This window comes from Mytilus californianus, unplaced genomic scaffold (assembly GCF_021869535.1).
Source record: "Mytilus californianus isolate M0D057914Y unplaced genomic scaffold, xbMytCali1.0.p SCAF_2, whole genome shotgun sequence".
Taxonomy (NCBI): Eukaryota; Metazoa; Mollusca; class Bivalvia; order Mytilida; family Mytilidae; genus Mytilus; species Mytilus californianus.
In genome coordinates this window covers 54,943,881-54,968,068 of record NW_026262668.1, presented here as the reverse complement: position 1 = coordinate 54,968,068, position 24,188 = coordinate 54,943,881, and the positions used below count along the sequence as shown (strand labels likewise).

Below are 24,188 nucleotides of genomic sequence, written 5' to 3'. Positions count from 1 at the left end.
CGTGGAGCCTTGTTTTAAAACGTAAATTGTGCAATGTCATGCCCGGGGACTTTCAACCTGGTTAATTTTAAAATATAGTATTTACACTTGGGAAACGTTCTTTGAACTTTAAATATTGATGTTACCTTAAAAATTTGTCATTAAGTAATTTTTAAATCCCAAACTGTTATATTTTCCTTGAATTTAGCCATGCTTTTTATTAGAGGAGTTCCGAAAATTATTATCTCTCTAGATTTTTCAATTGGGTGCGTTCGGAGATCTTTCTCTGTGTGTTTTTCTAAATCGAGGCATAACAAGTTTTTAATAGTAAATTTCATTGGTTTAACTTATGTGTTGATATTTCTTATTGGGTTTATAAATTTAGATATAGTTTCTATAATTAGAACTTAATTAGTATATAAGGCCCACATATTCTTAATATCATTGCTTTTTATGCAAGAGCCACTTGTCTGTAACAGACTCTTAAGGTAGGTGCCTATTAAATTAGGAATGTTTTCTACTAGCCAGCGTTAGTCTTTGACTATTAGCAACTTGGCTGATGCGTTAGTTACGACTTACAATTTTGGCTTGTTGTAAGACAAAACTTTGGCAAAACTTTTCAAACTGTTAAGCTTCCACGTCTGGTTTTTCCCTTCCCAAATTTAATTAAGTAGCCTGTTTATTTTATAAAACAAGTTTAGGTAACTAGTGTTAAGTAAGTAGGAAATTAAGGTTTTTCAATATTATTTTAGAAAAGGGGAGGTAACTTTGCCCAATTTTCATTACACTGTGCTTTATAGGTGAAGTGTTGATTTGATGTATATTTATATTAAATTCTGACATGTAGATTTTTCGTTATAACATCTTTAAACTATGTGAACTTGATTGTCTTTATTTAAATAAGCTACCAAGAGGAGTCAAAGACTCAGGATCGAACTACAACAGAACCTAGAGCTTAGATATACCCTGTTTTAAAGGTTTAGTCATTAACATGACACCGTTCATATTATTTTGGTTGTTTTAGTCATTGTCAATAAATCTGGTTGTTCCTTTTTGGTTTTTGGTGGTTTGAATCTTCCAATATATTATTTAGGTTGATCTCCTTGAACAATCATACCGTACTAAAACAAGACATCAACATTTACAAATAAACAATTCAGAAATTACATGAAAAACAAGACAGGATAACTAGCTCCGGTTACATTTTGGTGGCAGCGGTGGGATCCTGCTGTAAAAATTTTGGCCCCTCTTTAAACTGGTGATTAATTAATTATTTTGTTTAAATAAAGAACTTATTAAGACTTTATAAATAGGATTTATAAATATAAGAATATAATGGCAAATATAAGTGAATTTAGAGACCAATGTCAACAAATGATAGGTCAATTACAAGTTCAAATTGAAAACTTAGGAGTAGATATTTCACAAAGTAGGGAACAAAACTCCAGATCAGATCTGTCTTTGATTAGCCCTTTGGGTTTACCACGTCCTATAAATTATGGAAATGAAGAACAGAGAGCCGAATCGACCAGAGCGTCTGAAACTGATTTTAAGAGGTCCCGTCCGGGATACGATGGTGATGAGGAGTCTTCCTCATACCAAAGTCGCGAAGGCTTGTATTACATAAGCCGACAAACCAACGAGGTACCGAGTGATGGATTTGTTGATCAAAACAACTGTGAAGTCACCCCTCAAATCAGAAAAACCTCTTCAGTAGGGACTAGCGTGCCGTCTCGAGCTCCATTATTAGTTACACCTAAATCTGTACCAAGTAATATGGCCAGTACAAATCTTGTACAAACCAATGTACAGCCGCCTGCACTGAGGCATGTTAGCTTTAATCATCCTAAACCGCGTATATTACGGAGAGAAAGAGAACCGGATAAGTTCGATGGTAAAAGCGTTGATTGGCAAGACTATATAGTTCACTTTGAACAAACTGCTCAATGGAATGATTGGGATGACGAGTCGAAAGCACAACAATTGTGTATGTGTTTACGTGGCACCGCACAGAAGTTACTTGGAGATGCAAAGTCAAACGTATTGGCAGATTATACTTCACTCAAAGATATGTTGAGCAGACGATTTGCTCCGAAGGAAAGAATAACCGCTTATAGATGCGAGTTTAATAGTAGGATACGTAGAAAAAGCGAGTCGATTCAAGACTACGGTTACGCTCTTCGAAGGCTTGTACGTTTAGCCTATCCAGATTTGGAAAAAACTGAAGACTTAGCCATTGACCAATTTATACGAGGATTAGGAAATTTTGACGTTCAGAAACGCGTCCAGTTCTCACATCCTACTACTTTAGAAAGCGCGATCGTATTAGCCATTGAGTATGAAGCGTTTGTTGGTTCTATGTCAACTGAAGTCCGTAAACCAAAAGAACAGACTGAAGAACATGCAGCTGCTATACAAGCTGTAAAACGGTCCGATAAGAATGATAAGGGAAACACTGAGAATGTTAAAGCTCAGTCAGATCTGTCTGAAGTTACCCGAACTATTATGAATTGTTTTGAACAGTTATCCCAAAAAATTGAGGAGATAAATAAAACTATTCCCCTACAATGTACTAAATGTAAAAGGTTAGGTCACGTAGTTAAGGATTGTAGGGTTCCAACTTGTTATAATTGTCAAAAAGTAGGACATGTTAGCAAAGATTGTAAGGCTCCAAGGTCAAATAAGAGACAAAACAATCCAAATCAAGATTTAAACAAGGGAAGCCTGAGTTCAGGGTCAGAAACCCAGGCTGCGGAACAGAAATAAGGCCCAGTATAAAAGTAAACCATATTAAACAAAATGGTCTATTTGCTTCTGTGAAAGTAGGATTAAATAAGGGTAGTTTTCTTTAAGACACAGGCGCAGTTGTTAGTTGTGTCTCTAAAGCAAAGCTTGATGAATTTAACATTGATGAACTGAAAGTTCAAGATATTTTAACTTCGTTAACTACGGCAGGAGGCCAAGAGTTAAAAGTACATGGACAAGTTACCTTAGAGTTCTTTATTCAAGGCATTCCTTTTACACATGACTTTGTCATAGCTGAACTAGATGATCTTGAGGGAATATTAGGCATAGATTTTTTAGAAGCCAATGAAGCTCAAATAAACATTACTAAGTCTTTATTGATCATGCCAGATGATAGTACCATAAAGCTTCATAAGCAACAAAATAAACATTGTGCCTTAATTAGACTCTCAGATAGACTTGTTTTACCAGCTAATACTGAGTCAGTATTTCAAATTAAAGTTCCTAAAAACATTAAGGAAGAAGACATGCTTGTCGAACCAAATGCAAGATTAATTAGAAATGGAATTTTGATTTCTACTGCTTTAGTAAATACAACTAAACGTAAGGTTGCCATTTCTGCAATAAATTGTAGGGATCGAGATGTAACTTTAAAAAGAAATAAAGTTGTTGGTAGTATACAAACAGTTAAAACAATTTCTGATTCAGTTAGTGCAAATGAGTTGAACAATTTATCTGAACTTCCAGAACATTTAACAGGTCTGATTGATAGGGTGTCTTCAAAAATGACTGAGAGTCAAAAACAGGATTTAAGTAAACTGGTGATAAAATATCAGGATATTTTTTTGGGTCCCGACGGAAAACTTGGAAAAACAGATATTGTCAGGCATACAATAGATACTGGGAACACAAAGCCTGTTAAGATACCTCCCAGGAGGGTACCCATTAAACAAAGGGAAATAATTGAACAAGAGTTAGAGAAAATGTTACAAAATGATGTAATTGAACCAAGTTGTAGTCCTTGGAGTGCCCCAGTCACACTTTGCTTAAAGAAAGACTCAACATGGCGCTTCTGTATTGATTACAGGGTTTTGAACTTACATACTTTAAAGGATTCGTACCCCTTGCCCCGTATAGACTCTTCTCTTGACTCCCTAGGGAACAATAAGTGGTTTAGCACTATCGATTTAGCTTCCGGTTATTGGCAGGTACTCGTTGATGAAAAAGATAGGCCTTAAACTGCCTTTTCTTGCCACAAGGGGTTATTTCAGTTCAAAGTGATGCCATTTGGGTTGTGTAATGCGCCCAGTTGTTTTGAAAGGTTGATGGACATTGTTCTAAAGGGTTATCAGTGGGAAAGGTGTATGTGTTACCTAGATGATGTCATTATTTTTGGCCCTACTTTTGAGAAGGCTCTAGAGAATTTTGACCTTGTTTTTGAAAGATTAAGAAAGGCTAATCTTAAGCTTAAACCTAAGAAATGCTTTCTTTTTCAACACCAGGTGTTATATTTAGGACATTTAGTTAGTGATAAGGGAATAGCTTGTGACCCAGTAAAAATTGAAAGTGTTAGTGATTGGCCAGTCCCTAAAAATGTAAATGAAGTCCGCAGTTTTCTCGGCTTGGCAGGGTATTATAGGAGGTTTATCCCTAGTTTTTCAGAAATAGCATCGCCAATGACAAATTTGACGAAAAAGGGCTTGAAATTTTTGTGGGATCAAGATTGTCAAAATGCTTTTGAAGTTTTGAAAGAGAAACTTATTTCTGCTCCCATTTTAAGTTACCCTATAGGGGATGGTGAATTTATTCTGGATACGGATGCTAGTGGTTATGCAATAGTTGCTGTCCTTTCACAGGTACAGGATGGTGAGGAAAAGGTTATTGCCTATGCTAGTCGAATGTTGAGTGATACCCAACAAAAATATTGTACTACGTACCGGGAACTTTTAGCGGTAATTACCTTTGTCAAATATTTTCGCCACTACCTGTTAGGTCAAAAATTTAGGATTCGCACAGATCATGCATCTTTAATTTGGTTGAAGAATTTTAAACACCCAGAAGGTATGGTTGCTAGGTGGATTTCTGTCTTGGATACCTATGATTATGAGATTGAATATCGAAAAGGTACTCAGCATACGAATGCTGATGTTTTGTCCAGAAAACCGTATAGGTTGTGTAAACGCTCTGATTGTCCTGCGTGTGATAAGAATCAAGTAGGTCAGAGTTGTGATAACCCCGATAAATGTCTTCTAGCACCCATTAGGCCTGGAAATAGTGATTTAGATGAAACAATTCCCTATGTTGAAGATGATAGTGATAACGAAGGTGAATTTGATTTGCCCCAAATTTCGAATTGGTTAAGAGTTTGGACAAGTGAAGAGAAAGTCTCTTGGCAGGATAATGACCCTGATATTTCAAAAATTGTAAATATGTTAGGAGAGTTTGATGAAAAACCTGACAAGGAAGTAGTTTCCGGTTGTTCATACGGAATTAGAAATTTATGGAGTGTATGGGAGTCTTTGTCAATAGAAAATGGCTTACTGTATTATAGGATTGAAACGGATAATGATGAAAATCTTGTTTTGGTAGCCCCAGCAGAAATTAGGAATCAAATTATGAAAGAATTTCATAATTCAGTAATATCTGGTCACTTAGGTAGAGATCGAACAATTAGAGCAATTAAAAATAGGTTTTATTGGCCTGGAATGACTTCTGATATAAGTTCATGGGTTCGTGAGTGCATTGTTTGTGCTAAAGCTAAACCTGGCCCAGGTATAGGTAGATTTCCTTTACAACAGTCTTTAGTGGGTTGTCCATTCGATAGGATTGGGGTTGACATTGTAGGCCCATGTCCCATTACTGAAAATGAGAATGAGTATTTAATTGTAGTACAAGACTACTTTACAAAATGGACTGAGGCTTTTGCAGTTAAGAACCATAATGCTTTAACAGTAGCTGATAAACTAGTTTCTGAAATATTTTGTCGCTTTGGAATGCCCCTACAAATACACAGTGATCAGGGCAGGGAATTTGAATCCATTCTATTTCAAGCAGTTTGTGATAAGTTGGGAATCGATAAAACTAGAACAACACCCTATCGGCCACAGAGTGATGGTCTTGTTGAACGTTTCAACAGAACTTTACAGAAAATGTTGTCCATGTTTGTCAATAAATTCAGAAATAATTGGGATGATTTATTGCCTTACTTTCTAGTGGCTTACAGGGCCACGGAAAATGATTCAACTGGTGTTAGTCCCCATAAAATGTTGACTGGTAGGGAAATGGTTTATCCGTTAGATATTATGGCTGGAAACCCTTCAACTGTACATACCCAATGCCCAGTAGAATATGTACAGTGGCTGAATTATTCTTTCAGGAAAACATTTAATTTTGCTAGGGATAAGTTGTCAAAGTCCGCTACTAGGCAAAAGAAAAGTTATGATAGGGGACTTAAACCTCGTCAATATGAAGTGAATGATTTTGTCTATAGATGGTATCCCCCTACTGCAGGAATTAAATTAGGGTTAGGTTGGAGAGGTCCATATAAAGTGAAAGCCAAACTTTCTGATGTGACTTACAGAATTCAAGAAACCCCTACTGCAAAGGACATAGTAGTTCATGTGGATCCTTTAAAATCCCATTTTGGGAATGTCCCTGTCACACGGTTACCACCTGAAATAGAGGATGAAATCCAGTCTGATGAGTCCGATATAGAACCCCCGTCATTTGATTTTCACTTGTCATTTGATGAAACTGAAAATGATATTCCCCTTAATATGGATGTAACCCCCTGTACCCCTAGCCCACAAAGAACCAGATGTGGAAGAACAGTGAAAAAGCCAACAAAGTATTCACCGTGTATATAGTTTTAAATTTTTTTGCTTATAATGTTTGTACTGAAATCAGTACTTAGTTTAAAAAAAAAAAAGAAAAGTTGAAAAATTCAAGTTTGCATATTTTTAAATTATATTGGTGCGGTAAAAGTAATAATACTGAGAATGGTAAGCAGATGGAATAAGGTATGTACTTTTCATATCTGAATTTAGTTTGAGGATTAGAATAAAAATAAGAATATTTGATATGTTTTTATAAGGGTGTAATTTATGCATAGCAGATTTTAATTTATGTTGTTATACAAGCATTAGTGAAGGATAGAGCAATGTATTGACATATATGTTGAGACTTAACATGCTTAAGTTATATCATAAAATATATGTAATGTATTTTTATATGTTCGCTTCGTAGACCTATTAAAAAGGCTGTTTTTATTTATTAAATAACAGAAGAGTTCATATTGTTTTCACATAATAGTCACATTTTTCCAGTTACTCATTTAAAGAGTTTATCAAACGTTGATAGGAAATTGTGCGTATGGATTTTTAAAGTTTCACATATTATACCTAAGAAAAAGGCTGTCACACATTTGTTTTATTCATTTACTATTTACATAATGTATGTTTGTTGACAATGTAGCATTATTACTCTTATGTGTGTACATGAGTACCTTATATATTAACTGTTCATTTATCTTAACAAATTATTTATAATATGTATTATATTACAGTATGGCAGAAGAAAGACCTGTGATTAAAAAGGGATATAATTGTCCAGTAGCAACATGTGGACGGGGTCCATTTAATGGATTCCGTCAATACCAGTGACACTGGCATAGCAAACATGTTCGCCATATAAAGGAATTTAGTTGTGTTGGTTGTAATGACTCATTTCCACGCAGGCACCATGTCAAGGAGCATTTAATGAACTTTCATCATTTTTCATCACGTCATGCCATCCTCATCCTGCCATCCCTACAGTCTAAAATCACCATAAATTTAAACTATGTAAACCCAGGGAAATGTTTACCGCCGCTATGGGAGGACAGTAGGAACATAGAGGTAGCTATGGTTCAAGAAGAGGAGGAGGTGTATGTAGACGCGCAGGAATACATACAACCACATGAATACGTACAACACGATGAGGGCGTCCCGAGGGATATGGAATATGAGTTGGCGGAGGAAAATGGGGAAATGGTTATGAAACTGGTACCAAAGAAAGACTTTTTATTTTGAACATTTAAATTAATTCATTTTGTTAAATTTATTTTCATGTATTGTGTATTTCATCTGTTAATTTATATTGGCTTGTATAGACCATTTATTGGTATTTGCAATGGTCTAGATGGGGGGGGGGGGGGGGGGGGGGGAGTGTGGCCGTGGAGCCTTGTTTTAAAACGTAAATTGTGCAATGTCATGGGACTTTCAACCTGGTTAATTTTAAAATATAGTATTTACACTTGGGAAACGTTCTTTGAACTTTAAATATTGATGTTACCTTAAAAATTTGTCATTAAGTAATTTTTAAATCCCAAACTGTTATATTTTCCTTGAATTTAGCCATGCTTTTTATTAGAGGAGTTCCGAAAATTATTATCTCTCTAGATTTTTCAATTGGGTGCGTTCGGAGATCTTTCTCTGTGTGTTTTTCTAAATCGAGGCATAACAAGTTTTTAATAGTAAATTTCATTGGTTTAACTTATGTGTTGATATTTCTTATTGGGTTTATAAATTTAGATATAGTTTCTATAATTAGAACTTAATTAGTATATAAGGCCCACATATTCTTAATATCATTGCTTTTTATGCAAGAGCCACTTGTCTGTAACAGACTCTTAAGGTAGGTGCCTATTAAATTAGGAATGTTTTCTACTAGCCAGCGTTAGTCTTTGACTATTAGCAACTTGGCTGATGCGTTAGTTACGACTTACAATTTTGGCTTGTTGTAAGACAAAACTTTGGCAAAACTTTTCAAACTGTTAAGCTTCCACGTCTGGTTTTTCCCTTCCCAAATTAAATTAAGTAGCCTGTTTATTTTATAAAACAAGTTTAGGTAACTAGTGTTAAGTAAGTAGGAAATTAAGGTTTTTCAATATTATTTTAGAAAAGGGGAGATAACTTTGCCCAATTTTCATTACACTGTGCTTTATAGGTGAAGTGTTGATTTGATGTATATTTATATTAAATTCTGACATGTAGATTTTTCGTTATAACATCATTAAACTATGTGAACTTGATTGTCTTTATTTAAATAAGCTACCAAGAGGAGTCAAAGACTCAGGATCGAACTACAACAGAACCTAGAGCTTAGATATACCCTGTTTTAAAGGTTTAGTCATTAACATGACACCGTTCATATTATTTTGGTTGTTTTAGTCATTGTCAATAATTCTGGTTGTTCTTTTTTGGTTTTTGGTGGTTTGAATCTTCCAATATATTATTTAGGTTGATCTCCTTGAACAATCATACCGTACTAAAACAAGACATCAACATTTACAAATAAACAATTCAGAAATTACATGAAAAACAAGACAGGATAACTAGCTCCGGTTACACTCAGGTCAATCTTCCGTTTTTTGCTCCTGAGTCCTGGTCGGGTTGTCTCGGACTCTCCTTGACACATTCCCCGTTGATAATCTTTGGACTCCTATTCTGTATTTCTGGAGATTATTTAAATGAATTGCCGTTTACTATATAGAAGGCAGAACAGAGACCAGGGCCGTGAGGGGCGGATCCAGCTATTTAAAAAAGGGGGTGTTTCAACCACATGTCCCCATTCAACATGTTCAAATCATGCATTGATCGTCTAAAAAGGGGGTTCCAACCCCAAGAACCCCCTCCCCTGGATCCGCCACTGTAAACATATTGCAGTTAGGTACAATTTCCAGCATCCAATGGATTTAGTGTAAAGAGGTAATAAACAGTGACAAAGAAAAACATGACCTTGTGCAATGCCAAAATACCGAGCAAAATACAGGTATGAACAGATTGTAGATCTATGAATGTATATATGTATACAACAATAATATTTAGTCTCCTTTTAATTTACTGATAACAAAATCAATATTATACCAATAAGACATTATTCAATGATCTAATCATTGTGTTGAATTGATAACCTTTTTTCTCTAATTCTTCGTCAATTTATCCCTTTCTGCACCCATTGTATAAAAAGAATTTAATCAACATGTGGTTCGTTTGATCTTAGAACTTCATTGGTTAACATGGTTAAAATCCGATTATGACATGTATGACGTCGAAATTTCTTGCTTTCCTCTGAAATTCCTATTGTGACGGCATGAAAAAAGGCGACCATGCCTGATGACGTCACATAGAAAGACCACATCTTTTTGCAGATCATTCTTGAAAACAAGGAATAAGTTTACCTGCATAATGTTAGAAAATCATTAGAGAAACAGATTCCACCACCATTGGCACAAAATCTCGTGTAATACCTCGCGTTTTAAATTTGAAAATTTAACTGTCTCGAGTGGATAAATATCGTATTACACTCGATGCAGTGGTAGAATCTATATATACATGTAATATAACAGTGTTAAAAGTATTTTTTTAAAGAATAATGTTTTCTTATCATGTCAATAAAAATAATGTTATTTTGATTTATAACACATATATTTTAAATTTCAGATCAGTCTCTTACTAATTTACAAACACATGTACAGCATATAACATGTATATCAGAATGTACAGACGATATAAAGAAAATACAGGTACATTTTATATTGACAATTTTGATTTTAAAGAAAACCACTCACTAATTTGTCATCGTGAAATATGATCATGATGTACTGTTTTCAAAAACAAAATTCTCCATTAAAATGTGCATGTCTTAATGCTTCTTAAATTAAGAAATAACTATTTAAGCACATCTGCTAGGCCAAGTATTCATTATGATTATTTTTTTATGAAAATCAGTCTTTGGTTTTTATTTTAAAGATTGAGCTAAAGTGTTAATTGCAGGACTGTACGGCAAAGTAAGGTTTATATACAATAAACAGTTGGATAATAAGATTAAAATTGAACCAAAAAGTTTGTGTGACGAAAAGTTTTCATAAAATGCACAGGGGCCATAATGTGAAACTACACACCTAATTGTGTATTGCTACCTCAGATCTACAGATATAAGTCAAATGACTGAAACTCACCCTTATATTAGAGTTTTTGCCTTTAAAAGATGATTTTAAGCTAATTTCTTAGTTTGATTTACCAAAAATCTGTAATGGATAGAAACATATGATGGAAATTTAAACATATATACAAGTATCAATATTCTATAGATATGTAAAACTATGCTATCATTATTTTACTCATAGTTGAAGGCTGTACAGTGACATATAGCCTTTAATTTCTGTGTCATTTAGTCTCTTGTAGAAGTTTATTTCATTGGCAATCATACCACAACTTCTTATTTTTATTATATTGATGAAAGATAATAGAAATAACAGGTGAGCAAATTCAGGCTCTTGTGATCATCCTGTTATTTATTTTCATGAGTAGGCATTAACAGTAAACTGATTAAATTAGCAATTTACAATATGATTTTAGGTGAATTTTGGGACATCAGTATTAAAGCTTAATAAAAAGAAATTCACAGGAACAACTTTGTTTGGTCTCATGATAAATGATACAAAGAAACTGCTGAAGTTCTGGCTCGACACTGGAGAATTCTTTAAAGACAGGTTATTATAATTATTATTATTTTGATATATATATAATCTCTTAAAATAAATAGTTGTGCGCACCATTCTTTGACAATGAAGAAGTTGACTCCTAATTTTTAGTCTTTTAACAAGAAACAAATTATAAGGGCTTCAAGAATCCATCTGTGCTTCCAAGTTTATGTTACAAATCATGTCTTGTCTGTAACACTGCAACTGCTAACCAGAACACAATTAAAGTTGCTATGCTGTTCTAGATTTAATAGATTACCATGTCCAGCTGTGACATCCAGTGTTAGAATTTTCAAAATAGCCATCATGCTCATGTTGACTGCTTAAACAAACTCAATTTATCTTTCAAATCTTATGTTAGAAAAAATAAAGTCTGTCAAATCTTATGTCAGAAAAAATAAAGTCTATCAAGTCTTATGTTAGAAACAATAAAGTCTGTCAAATCTAATATCAGAAACATAATATTTAAGGCTTTGTTTATTTAAAAAGGACGATGCTTATAATTTTTTTTGGTCGAATTGTGTTTATCTTTATTAGTAAAGCATGTATTAAAAACCAGAGGTTCATTGCTTATGACTTTTGCCTAACATGCTTATGGGAGTTGTTTCATTTTCTTATATGGAATCTGCCATATAGTATTCGTCTAAATAATAGCCCAACAATGTTAGATCTGTAAATTAGTGGAGGCAAATTTTTGTTCTTCCCTGGCTGGGATTCCAATTCATGCTACTGAGATATCGTGGCACCAAACTGCAATGGTCTATGCCTGGTGGTCTAGACCACTTGACCACCTAAGCTTGACAAAAATGAACCATTTGGTGGAAGGGTGTTACTTTTCCTTGTCATTTACATCTGGTAACCAAAAGCTTGATTTTTGCACTTAAAAGGCTGAACATGCATGATATATTTATATTCAATATGAATATTCACATTTTGTCTATTAAAACATCAAATTGTTCAAAAAATGTTTTCCATAGTTTCCTACTGGTTTCACTGTTTCACAGTTATCCATGTTTTTGGTGTATTTCAGCCTTATTTGTTTCCTATATATGTCTGAGTGTGTTTTAGGGAAAGATATGTTCAAGAATCTTCTTCTAGTGGTGAGCAATCAGAAGGAGAGGATGAGTATTACAATGAGCCGGTCCAGAACATTGATAACCTTTCAAATGAAGACAACCCCTTTGTTACACAACTGTCACAAATTTTACCAGAAAGAGCTATCAGTATAAAACATTTGGATGTTCAACATGCTGAAGACAATTTTTCTCAAGAATCAAAAAAAAAGGATGAAAGCTTAACTGATGAGTCCACAAGGTTGAACAGAAGACAGTTGATGAAAAGTATTAGTTTAAAGGCAATTGGGTTCAAATTCGTAGACATATTTAATTTAAAAGATCCACCAAAAAGGTTCAAAGTCAGAGAAGCTGATGAAAACTTTGTTGAAAAAATAGCGAAAGTAATGGTTGAAAAAAATTCTGTAAGTGTTGATAATGCTCCAAATATAATTGGCCTTATTGACATAAATAAGGTTGATTACCAAGAAGAAAACTTTTCTAAATATGAGGTATATATAGTGGATGGGAACCACAGTATTAAAGCACAAAAAGAGGCATACATACAGACAAAAGACGAACTGTTCAGGCATCGTGGAGTTTCATATACTGTGGTTTAACAGAAAATGAAGCAATTCTGCTTGGAATCAGCAGAAATGAGGACACTGAATCGTTTGTGAAGTTCTCTGATTTTCAGAAGGTTGATGTACTGAGGCGTCGATTGTATTCCATGACAGGCACACCAGACCACGCTGATCCACCTACAGTTCCTAAAGAATTTAAGGATGTATTTATCACTCTACTTAACTTGCAAGGTGTAAGTAACAGTTAATTGCATCTATATAGATCTTTTAAAAGTTGAAGTAAGAAATGTGAATGAATCTGGTTTATGTGCATGCAGAAAATCTTTATGCTCTATTTGACCAAACAAAGTTGATGGGGAAATGTTAACAATTGAAGTAATCTGCCTTAAAAGAAATCAACAAAATTGTCTAAAATCAAGCCAAATCAAATCAAAGTTTTAAACTTTAAACATAAAACTACTCAATACATGCAATACTACATACAGGCAAGACAAATCTCTCTGTCATCAGATTTTCAATCAAAAACAACACCAATTTAAACAAGTATCACAAGTTGAAATTTGTGTAGGTTACAATTTATGTCCAGAACATTTTTTAGAAAGCATGAGTCTATAATTTATATTACTATTTAAAATTACATGTAACCTAGTCAGTAAACAATTTATGTTTATATTATAAGATTATGTTTGCTTAAACATACTTGTCTTATAGTTGACACTTTTTTTTATATTTGATCAGAAAAAAATAATTAGCAATTCCTGCATGTGTCTGCTTTACCTATAGATGTTTAACATTGTGTATCTTAGAAGAATAGTGAACATCGTGAAGGTATCAACTGAAAACTTAAAATGTTTCAAATTTTGTTCTGTTTTGTTTAAAAAAGAAGGTGACTACTCTACTGAAGTCTGCTCCATAAATCATGCATGGTACCCAGGAAGGTACTTTCAAAATGGAGTAAACATCTGAAGAAGCAATTTTATAATTTTTTAGCATTTAACTGTATGAAAACACTCCCCAATATTTAAATTCTGAAGTGCCTTCTCCATGCATGAATTTACGAAACTGCCATGAGAAAAAATTATATATGAAATCATTTGTAATTAACTACAATGACTGTTCTGTATTTTCACAGAAAAAAGCAGTAGACAGCAAAAGCATGCTGAGGTTCCTTGCAACTGGACTTTCCTATCAATGCTATGAACTGTTTAAGAATATATGCTCAAAAAGCACTGGAAAGGTTCCGGCATCAAAATTTGATGGAATAAAGGGTTTGAAGGAAGAAGATGCATTATTTTGTCTCATCAATCTCTCAAGTAGCAACCTTCAAAGAAAAGATTGGCAGAAATTTAACTACTTGTGTCAAAGCAAGCAATCAAAGCCAAAAAAAGGTATTTTTTAAAACTTTAGAATGTAGTAAGATGCAGCATAGTTTATGCATAACGAATTATTTCAGTAAACCTGTACATGCAGTCAACATTTCTAGGGAAAAAAGGACAGGATTAGGGTTAATACAATAATTGGAACAAATCTGTCATCATCTGTGAAACAAAAATTCAATAACAGTCAATTAAATCTTGATGGCATCCATACAATTTACAACAGAATAATTCCAACTTCACCATTTTGAACTCTTAGTTAAATAGTGCAGCAACTCATGATAGGAAAAACAAGCCCTGGAATATTATATCAACTAGGAGATATATGCTCCATATGCATGCTGGAATGTTTTCTACGTAAGTAAAGGCCTGTACCAAGTCAGGAATATGACATTTTTATTCATTTATTTGATGTGTTTGAGCTTTTGATTTTGCCATTTAATTGGGGACTTTCCGTTTTGAATTTTCCTGGGAGCTCAGTATTTTTGTGATTTTACTTTTTGCTACATAGAAAAGGAAAGTTTGCAATTAAATTGAGTATGATCTATTGGTGTGTATATTGTTAATGACCCCTAAACCTGAAATAGAATACTAACAACAGATTAAAATTATGTTAAACATTCAATTTTTAGTTTATGTCTGTCATTTTTTCAGTTGAGGAAAGATGTAACACTAAATATAAAGTTCCAAACAAAGTGTACTCAGGGTTTTGTTGGACAGAAACAACTTGCAGGGAATTACACCTGGTTTCATTTCACTGATTGTAATAACAAGCAGATTATCTTAACTGATAAAGAAATGGAAAGGCTGGTGTTTTGTAAGTTTTTTCTTTATTTTTTTAAATATTTGTTTTTGTTTTTTAATGATAAGTAGTTTTAAACACTTTCCAAATGCTACTGATTTTCTGGACAAAACTTTGGCAATTAGGTCCTTTAATATGGTACAATTTTTCAATCGAAAATCAGGCGAACTCCAAATATGTCTCCTTTTCTGCATATTCATTGAAAAAAATAAAATTCGAAAGTTTTGTATTTTTTTTCTATAAGAATCATTTGTTGAATAATACTTTTCTTCAATTTAAATATGTTCCGGACCATATGAGTATTTGGACCATACGCGTATGGTCATGACCATATGCGTATACTCATATGGTCCGACCATACGCGTATGGTCCGACCGTACGCGTATGGTCGGACCATATGAGTATATACTCGTATGGTTATTAACGGCCCGGACCATATGAGTATTTTGACCATATAGGTATTTTTTTCAAATATGCATTACACCGTTTCAATAATACAATAAACTTTATCTAAAAAAACAATTATGGTAACATAACAATGTATTAATTCAAAGGCTACGTTAAAATTAAATATTGATGCCAAAGTTAATTTTCATCGTTTATTACATTCTTGCATGTAGGCTTATTGTAACATTTACTTCTACACGCGCGGTAACATAACTTTTTTCGAATTTGCACGTCATGGCTGTGCACGATCCTAATCAGTTACACCTTTTGTTTGCAAATGAAAAGATAGCCTTCTTTGCAGCTGCATGCAGTGATGCCGAGGTTTTGGGTTATTCCGATGTGTCTACGGTGTTTATGAAGCTCTAGATTTCAAATATCGTAATATGACTACGGTACACCATATTCACAAAACAACGTAAATAAAATATGTTCTTTGGAAGTGACTTCTTTTGTAACAGTTTATTGAGCAATTTTTGGAAGTTATCTTTTCAAGTCGACATATTGCTATTCACTCGTAATAACAAATCGGTAATGGACATGGGTATAAAATGTTTTATTATATACTGAACGACTTTAGAAACGCAACACTCATTTTGTTGATTTTTTTTACCAAATCTTGTTTGATTTTCTTACAACTACTTTGCATGCTTATCATACTTCTTTTTCCGTACAAAAAAAATCAAAATCTGACTTACCTGTGGTTATTGAACATACCGAATTTTTGAAGTCGCACGAATTTTCTTAAAGCGAAATTTTGGACCCATGAAAGATTGTTTCATTTTTTTTGCTTTGTGAAGCAGTCCTTTCAATCCTTTGCCTCACTTAAACCAGCTTAAAAATGTTGCATCTCCATGTTGCCAAGACTGAGAAACAAAAAACTGAATTAGCCCTTAAGAATACTGCAAACATTAAAACATAAGCTTGCTGCAACCATACTGTATGACTTCAGAAACTCGTCTTACTGTCCTTCCGACAAGGATACAAGTAGACAAGATTAGTTGCTGGCCATCAATGAACAGATAAACGTTTAGTGACAATGACATGTCTACAGAATTTGATTACGCAACGTCATTTGCCAGACATGTTAACGGTCGCAACGTCAACTGCTAATCAAATTGCCGAGTGCAATTGAATACAGATTCATGCCATAAATGTTTACCATCAACTGATTTGCCAAAGAGTCGACTGAAGGAAAACCTTAAAAGCCCTCAAGTTCCAACCGCATAATTGCCAAAACCAATTAATGGGTTGAACAAATGCAAAACCAGATGATGTAAAAGAGAACCCGAAACATGTCAGACAGAATTTGTTGACCATTCTGACAATTATTTTGGCTTTTGTAACATGCAGTCATCGCTTTTGACGGGGACACATTCATTAAAAAATAACACAAATATAATCTAGTGTTGCGTTTCTAAAGTTGGTCAGTATAGTTTTGACTAGGTAGTAAAATTAACGATGTGAAACTTCTAATTTTTATTCAGTTAATCTCTTTATTATGATATGATAATAAAATTACCTATATGATAGCGTATTTTTCAGGAACGGTCATACCATATGAAGAGTTTAGAAGTATTCAAAGTAGCCTGAAACAGAGTGTTAATTACCCCGACCATACGCGTACGGTCAGACCATACGCGTATGGTCGGACCATATGAGTATATACCCATATGGTCATGACCATACGCGTATGGTCCAAATACTCATATGGTCCGGAACAAATACACAACATGTGCAGTGTAAAAGATCTGATTTTGTCCACTGTATTTATACATGCTGCTGATTGCTGCAAGACAATCAAATGATTGGCCATTCAAATTTTATTCTAGTGTTAGTACTGCTTTTTTTGTACTTCCTGTGTTATCTCTTCTGCTGCATGTCATTATTTCTTTATAATAAAAATTGAAATATAAATCTCTGACCTAAAACATTGGCATATAGATCTATGACATAGAGCATTGGCATATAGATCTGTGGCATAGAGCATTGGCATATAGATCTATGACATAGAGCATTGGCATATAGATCTATGACATAGAGCATTGGCATATAGATCTGTGGCATAAAGAAATATTGACATAATTAGAACTATAGCCTAAAGCATTGACATATTGATCTATGACATCTTTTAACAGTTAATTGAAATTGATTGATTATCATTATTTTATTTTTTTCAGCATCAAAAGACAAGAGGCTTCCTATTTCTTCAACTCCAAATTTGGATGGTAAGTTTTATTAACAAGAGAAAACAATGAAAAGACATTTTTTTTTTAAATCAGTTTTTTTTCTTACAATTCCATATTAACCCTAAAAAATTGATATAATACTGATGGCTGTATTTTTGTTCAGCTAAGATTTAGGGAAAGACAAGAGAATAATGATTATTTGATAGATCTTTTATATTTACCATTGTTCCTCTGTAAGTCTGTCTGTCCCAAAAGTTATTTCAGTTCTTTAACTTTTAAGTTTCCTTCAACCAAATGCAGACAAAGTTTGATATTTGGTGGGGTCTTTTTTGCTGTTCTTGTGTTATGTTCCATTGTAAATACTAAATTGCAGAGTTTGCTGTAATTATAAGTGGGAGCATGGAAACATTTTTATTTAATTTTTAATTTTGAGTATATGAACAATTAGTAATTAAAAGAAATGTAATGTGCTTTTCAGATGAACAAGATTTTTTGGATAGATTCTCATCTCAAAGAAGCAGTGGTAAATTTTGTGATTAGAATAGATAACAAGCAACCAGAGTAAGGGTTATAGCAATAAACAGAAGAAAAAAAAACCAGTTTTTGTAGATGGCATCCAATGAAATTCACTGGATTACAGGCTCTTGAATTCCGGAGAGGCACTTAAACAATGTGACAGGGTTTAACATGTTTGTAAGCACTTGACACCCCTCCTAACTTGGTGTAACGTTGAAAGGATAGAACAAACTCATTAACAATCAGTTAAAAAGAATCACATCAGTATTCAAAAAAGTTTGTTCTCATTGCTACCTAATTATATGTAAAATTGATCTCTATTGGGAGGATTCACTTTCTTAACAGAATAATATGTTAACTGTTCATTGAATATTAAAGAAATAGAGAGATTTGAACACACCAAAAATGTTGATTGCAGAAATGTGCCATATCATATATTGCTGCTAAATGATTAATCTCCTTCATTAAAATGAAATCCTTAGTAATTTAAAAAAAAAGTTTGTTTGCATATCTTTTTACTTGTTATTTTAAAAACATAGGTTTTTTTTTTCTTCAGACCTTGATTCACATGATTCAACAGATCAATTTTTGACAGGAGCAGAATGTGGTAAGTTTTGTCTCACTTACAATAAATGTCACTGAAGTCAAACTATGGCATGCTGATATTGTTATCTGTCGTTGGCTTTTCAACAGTTGTGAAAATTTGCAGTAAGTCAATTTAAGGAGTATATCACTAAATGTAAGTCAATATATGATATGCATTTTTCTTGGGTTGGCATATATCATTTCCCTTTAGATGCCATCCCAAGTTGTAATACATTGTACTTCTAAAATTTACTTTGAAACTTTTGAACAATATATTTATAAAATAAAGAAGATGTGGTATGATGGCTAATGAGACAATTCTCCACAAGAAACCAAATGACACAGAAATTAACAGCTATATGTCACTGTACAGCCTTCAACAATGAGCAAATCGCATATCGTATAATCAGCTATAAAAAAAAAATCACAAAATTACAAATGTAAAATAATCAAAACTAGAATACTAACTGCCTAATTAATGTAAAAAAACATTGAACAGAATGTGGTGGGGTTTAATATGTTAGTCCGATGCCATTCCTCCCCCTAACCGGGGACAGTGGTGTAACAGTGCAACATAAAAATGAACTATAAAAATGATTTGTCAGTTGGTGGTTATAGACACGTTTATATACTGAAATATGTTCTATTTTAGCAGCTACAACTTCGCTTCCGGGAACTACAAGTTTTTCATCTAATGGTATGTAAGACAATATACTATTTTCATATTACCGACTTTTGACTGGTTTATATTATTGTTCGACAGGTTACCTACGACATCCAAGTACTCGGTCAATTAAGATAAAAGTAAAGAAGTAACATCAAACATTAGATCTGTACAATTCTTAGGGGAAATATACTGCTTTATATTTTCTTTACACGACAAACTCATTGGTAAATAGTAAAATTTCCCCTCAAACCACACCAATTAAATGTTTGATGTAACTTCTTAATGTTGCTCTTAATCGACTGAAGACAAGGATGTCGTAGGTTATAAACAGTAATCAAGGACAACTTTTTGTTTTAATGTTTTAATGTTTTAATATTTATATACTGTTATTGTGTATTCTACCTGTACTCCTCTTTACACCCTTTAGAAAAAAAATTTCAGTATTAACACATTTCAAAACAGTTTGCAATTTTTTTTAAGTCTGCTATTTTATATTTCACTCTTATTTTTCAACATGCCTGGCCACGTAAATTGAAATACTTCATGAAGAAAACTGTTTTGTTCCAGGAAAGCCTTCTATTTTTTGTGCCCACACTTATCACCCAGTATATTAGCATTAATTTAGAGTTCCCAATATCAAATATAATCTTTTTGTATGTGATCAAGTTAACATGCATGTGTGAAATGTTCTAATTTTTAAATTTTTAAATATTAAAAACAGAGTAACAATTTCTTTTTTGATAAATGGGATTTTTAAACCCTATATTTTATTTTTACTTAGTCATCACTTTTTAGGAACACTTTATTTTTAGTGATTATGATAATTGTCGCACCTGAAACAAAGTTAGTAAGATAAGAACTGCTTCTCATTAAGTAAAGTTATTGTATATAAAGTTGAATTAATTAATTTAAAAGGTTGTGAGCTCTGTTTTTCTCTCTCTTTCTATAGGAGTCTATTGCTGTATTTTGAAGAAAATAGACTTTCAATTAATGCAAAATTTTCAGTGATAAGTTTTCTGCTTAAGTAAGCTTGAAAGGAACTTCTTCTGAAAGATCAATGTTATTATCTAATAGTTGTATTACTATCAGTACATAGCAGTACACTATTCCAGGCCCTGCCCTTAGGTCATTGTAAAGTTTTCTGTCTTATAGTCATTTTGATAAGAGTAACTTTAGATACATCAATGATTTTTTTTTGAATTTGCATGACTATTAGTACACCTCAGATTGAAGATTATTTCAAGGCCATGCCATCAATTGAAGGTTCTTGTTAAGTGACTTTGAATTAAGTATAAATTTTCAGTGTAAAGTTTTCTGCTTTAGTCAGTTTGACAGGATCTTCTTGTGAAAGATCAATGATACTTTGTATAAAGTTGCATGTCTATCAGAAAATATCAGTTTTGCAATTTTTTTAGAGGCCCTGCTGCTTAGTATATGGTCCACTGATTTTGAAGTCAGTTTGATAGGAACTACTGATAAAATAAATGATATTTTGCATAGTTTTAAGTGGTACATCTATTACTATGCATAGGCAGATCCATTACTGGATCATGACTGGAGCCCCCCCCCTTTTTAGGTCAGTCAGCAGGCCCCCTTACAAAAATTTCTGGATCCGCCACTGCTATCAGTACATATCAAAATGATGACTATGTTATGGCTCTGTCCTAGTCATGGTACAGTGATTTTAATTAATAAGCAGTGATGCTGTCTATCAAATTTGCTGTATCTAAAATTCTGCAGACAGACAAGATGCAATGTTATTATTATTTTTTATGGAGAAACATTTCCTTATGACAGGCTTACAATATTATCCCTATTATTATACACAGTTCTGTAATTGCAGGTAGCAAAAGTTCCCTGGGTATATCATTTTCAATGAAACTAAGTGGTAAGTTTTGTAAAATTATTCTTGCAAGATTCACTTTTAAAAATATTACAGTTACACAACCATGGCTTTCTTTTCAATTGTGTGTAAAAAGTAAAATCACAAAAATACTGAACTTTGAGGAAGATCAATTCGGAAAGTCCATAATCACATGGCAAAATCAAATAACAAAACGCATCAAAAGCGAATTGACAAGAACTGTCATATTCCTGACTTGGTACAGACATTTTTAAATGGAGAAAATGGTGGATTAAACCTGGTTTTATAGTGCCAAACCTCTCACTTTGATGACAGTCTCATCAAATTCCCTTATATTTACAATGATGCGTTAACTAAACAGACACACAATCAATAAAATAGTCAAAATATGGGTACAGCAGTCATCCTCATGTAACAATTTTAAAAGGAACAATTTAACAGAACACAAAAACATCTATCTACAAACACATTCATTGATTTGCATGTCTGACGTCAGAAAATTTTATACGTCACATATATTTGTCTTCAATGTACATACAAACAATTTTAAAATTTCACATATGCAATGTTAGCATACAGGGTTAAAAAATCAAAAGTATGCAAGAATAAATTTCAGAAATAGACCAAGATATAAAATAGTCCAAAAGTTATATAGAACTTATAAGAATCCACAAATAGTTAATTCCACTACGCGATTGAAGTGAAAATATTTTTAACACATAAAAACTAACTTGACATGTTTTGAAATATTTTTAATTTTTTTTATTAGTCAAGTTTACTGGGAACCACTTATGGCAAGATTTTAGTATGCAGTTGTTATACTCCTGCTTTAAAAAAGTTAAGGGATACGTGTTGTTTTCAATTTTTTTTCCCTCTCTCTGTCTGTCGGTCATTCCCATGAATATTTTTTCCTTGAATTTTCTCAGGAACTGCTTTACAACTGCAAGGATTTCTGAAATTTGGTTTCAGGGTTATATGAGTCAGCTATACCATGTGATGTGTTGTTAGATTCATAAGCCAAAAATTCCCATCTACCAAACACTTGCATCATTTCAAGTTATTACATGACATCCAAGTTGAAAATTTTCATCACAATTTTCAGTAACTACATTACAAGGATTTCTGAAATTTGGTTGATATGAGTCAGCTTTACCGTGTGCTGCGTTTTCAAATTTATCACTCAACAACTTCCTGTTCACTGAACACTTACATATTTTTACACTATTAACATTTTCCAGTAGCTCACAGTTTCACTTGTTTTAACTTTGGGTTATCTCATCTTCACTGAGATGAAATGGCATATTGCACTTTTGGTCATGGTTCATTGACTTTAAATATTTTGCAGAAGTATTGCTACATTAATTTCAACATTTGGATTACTTTTAATGTCATATCAACATTTTTATTTATTTATTTGGAAAACTTGGTATTACCACACTTTTCTCTTGAATAAGTAAGTGTTGTGTATAGATGCCTAGAAGTAAAACATACTATGGAAGGCCACTCTTTTCTACATTGTAAATGAATAATTTGAAATGACAGTTTTATAAATGTTCACCTATAAACTTGAATGATATTGTTCAAGGGTTTTTACATCACATGGCTGATTCAGATGCTGTTTTAAGAGCAGAATCAGGAATGTCCTTAATTGAAGAACCGCCACTGCTATCAGTACATATCAAAATGATGACTATGTTATGGCTCTGTCCTAGTCATGGTACAGTGATTTTAATTAATAAGCAGTGATGCTGTCTATCAAATTTGCTGTATCTAAAATTCTGCAGACAGACAAGATGCAATGTTATTATTATTTTTTATGGAGAAACATTTCCTTATGACAGGCTTACAATATTATCCCTATTATTATACACAGTTCTGTAATTGCAGGTAGCAAAAGTTCCCTGGGTATATCATTTTCAATGAAACTAAGTGGTAAGTTTTGTAAAATTATTCTTGCAAGATTCACTTTTAAAAATATTACAGTTACACAACCATGGCTTTCTTTTCAATTGTGTGTAAAAAGTAAAATCACAAAAATACTGAACTTTGAGGAAGATCAATTCGGAAAGTCCATAATCACATGGCAAAATCAAATAACAAAACGCATCAAAAGCGAATTGACAAGAACTGTCATATTCCTGACTTGGTACAGACATTTTTAAATGGAGAAAATGGTGGATTAAACCTGGTTTTATAGTGCCAAACCTCTCACTTTGATGACAGTCTCATCAAATTCCCTTATATTTACAATGATGCGTTAACTAAACAGACACACAATCAATAAAATAGTCAAAATATGGGTACAGCAGTCATCCTCATGTAACAATTTTAAAAGGAACAATTTAACAGAACACAAAAACATCTATCTACAAACACATTCATTGATTTGCATGTCTGACGTCAGAAAATTTTATACGTCACATATATTTGTCTTCAATGTACATACAAACAATTTTAAAATTTCACATATGCAATGTTAGCATACAGGGTTAAAAAATCAAAAGTATGCAAGAATAAATTTCAGAAATAGACCAAGATATAAAATAGTCCAAAAGTTATATAGAACTTATAAGAATCCACAAATAGTTAATTCCACTACGCGATTGAAGTGAAAATATTTTTAACACATAAAAACTAACTTGACATGTTTTGAAATATTTTTAATTTTTTTTATTAGTCAAGTTTACTGGGAACCACTTATGGCAAGATTTTAGTATGCAGTTGTTATACTCCTGCTTTAAAAAAGTTAAGGGATACGTGTTGTTTTCAATTTTTTTTCCCTCTCTCTGTCTGTCGGTCATTCCCATGAATATTTTTTCCTTGAATTTTCTCAGGAACTGCTTTACAACTGCAAGGATTTC

At 33.0% G+C, this 24,188-nt stretch overlaps 1 protein-coding gene across 7 annotated transcripts in view; it reads left to right on the top strand.

Annotated features, from left to right (window-relative positions):
* LOC127730048 (uncharacterized) overlaps positions 1–24,188 on the top strand; it is a 36,310-nt gene that overhangs the window by 2,811 nt on the left and 9,311 nt on the right. For 3 of the 7 annotated variants that reach the window (XM_052238094.1, XM_052238093.1, XM_052238092.1), the window contains exons 1-10: positions 9,458–10,288; positions 11,124–11,257; positions 12,317–13,117; positions 14,017–14,272; positions 14,915–15,077; positions 17,687–17,734; positions 18,174–18,218; positions 18,768–18,818; positions 19,449–19,493; positions 21,307–21,351. In XM_052238094.1, coding sequence (XP_052094054.1) covers positions 14,168–14,272; positions 14,915–15,077; positions 17,687–17,734; positions 18,174–18,218; positions 18,768–18,818; positions 19,449–19,493; positions 21,307–21,351 — 502 coding nt within the window. In that variant the 5' untranslated portion in view covers positions 9,458–10,288; positions 11,124–11,257; positions 12,317–13,117; positions 14,017–14,167. Of the gene's footprint in view, positions 1–9,457; positions 10,289–11,123; positions 11,258–12,316; positions 13,118–14,016; positions 14,273–14,459; positions 14,618–14,914; positions 15,078–17,686; positions 17,735–18,173; positions 18,389–18,767; positions 18,819–19,448; positions 19,494–21,306; positions 21,352–23,214; positions 23,260–24,188 lie in introns of those variants that run through there. The other 4 variants (XM_052238091.1, XM_052238090.1, XM_052238096.1 and 1 more) reach the window with 4 other exon arrangements.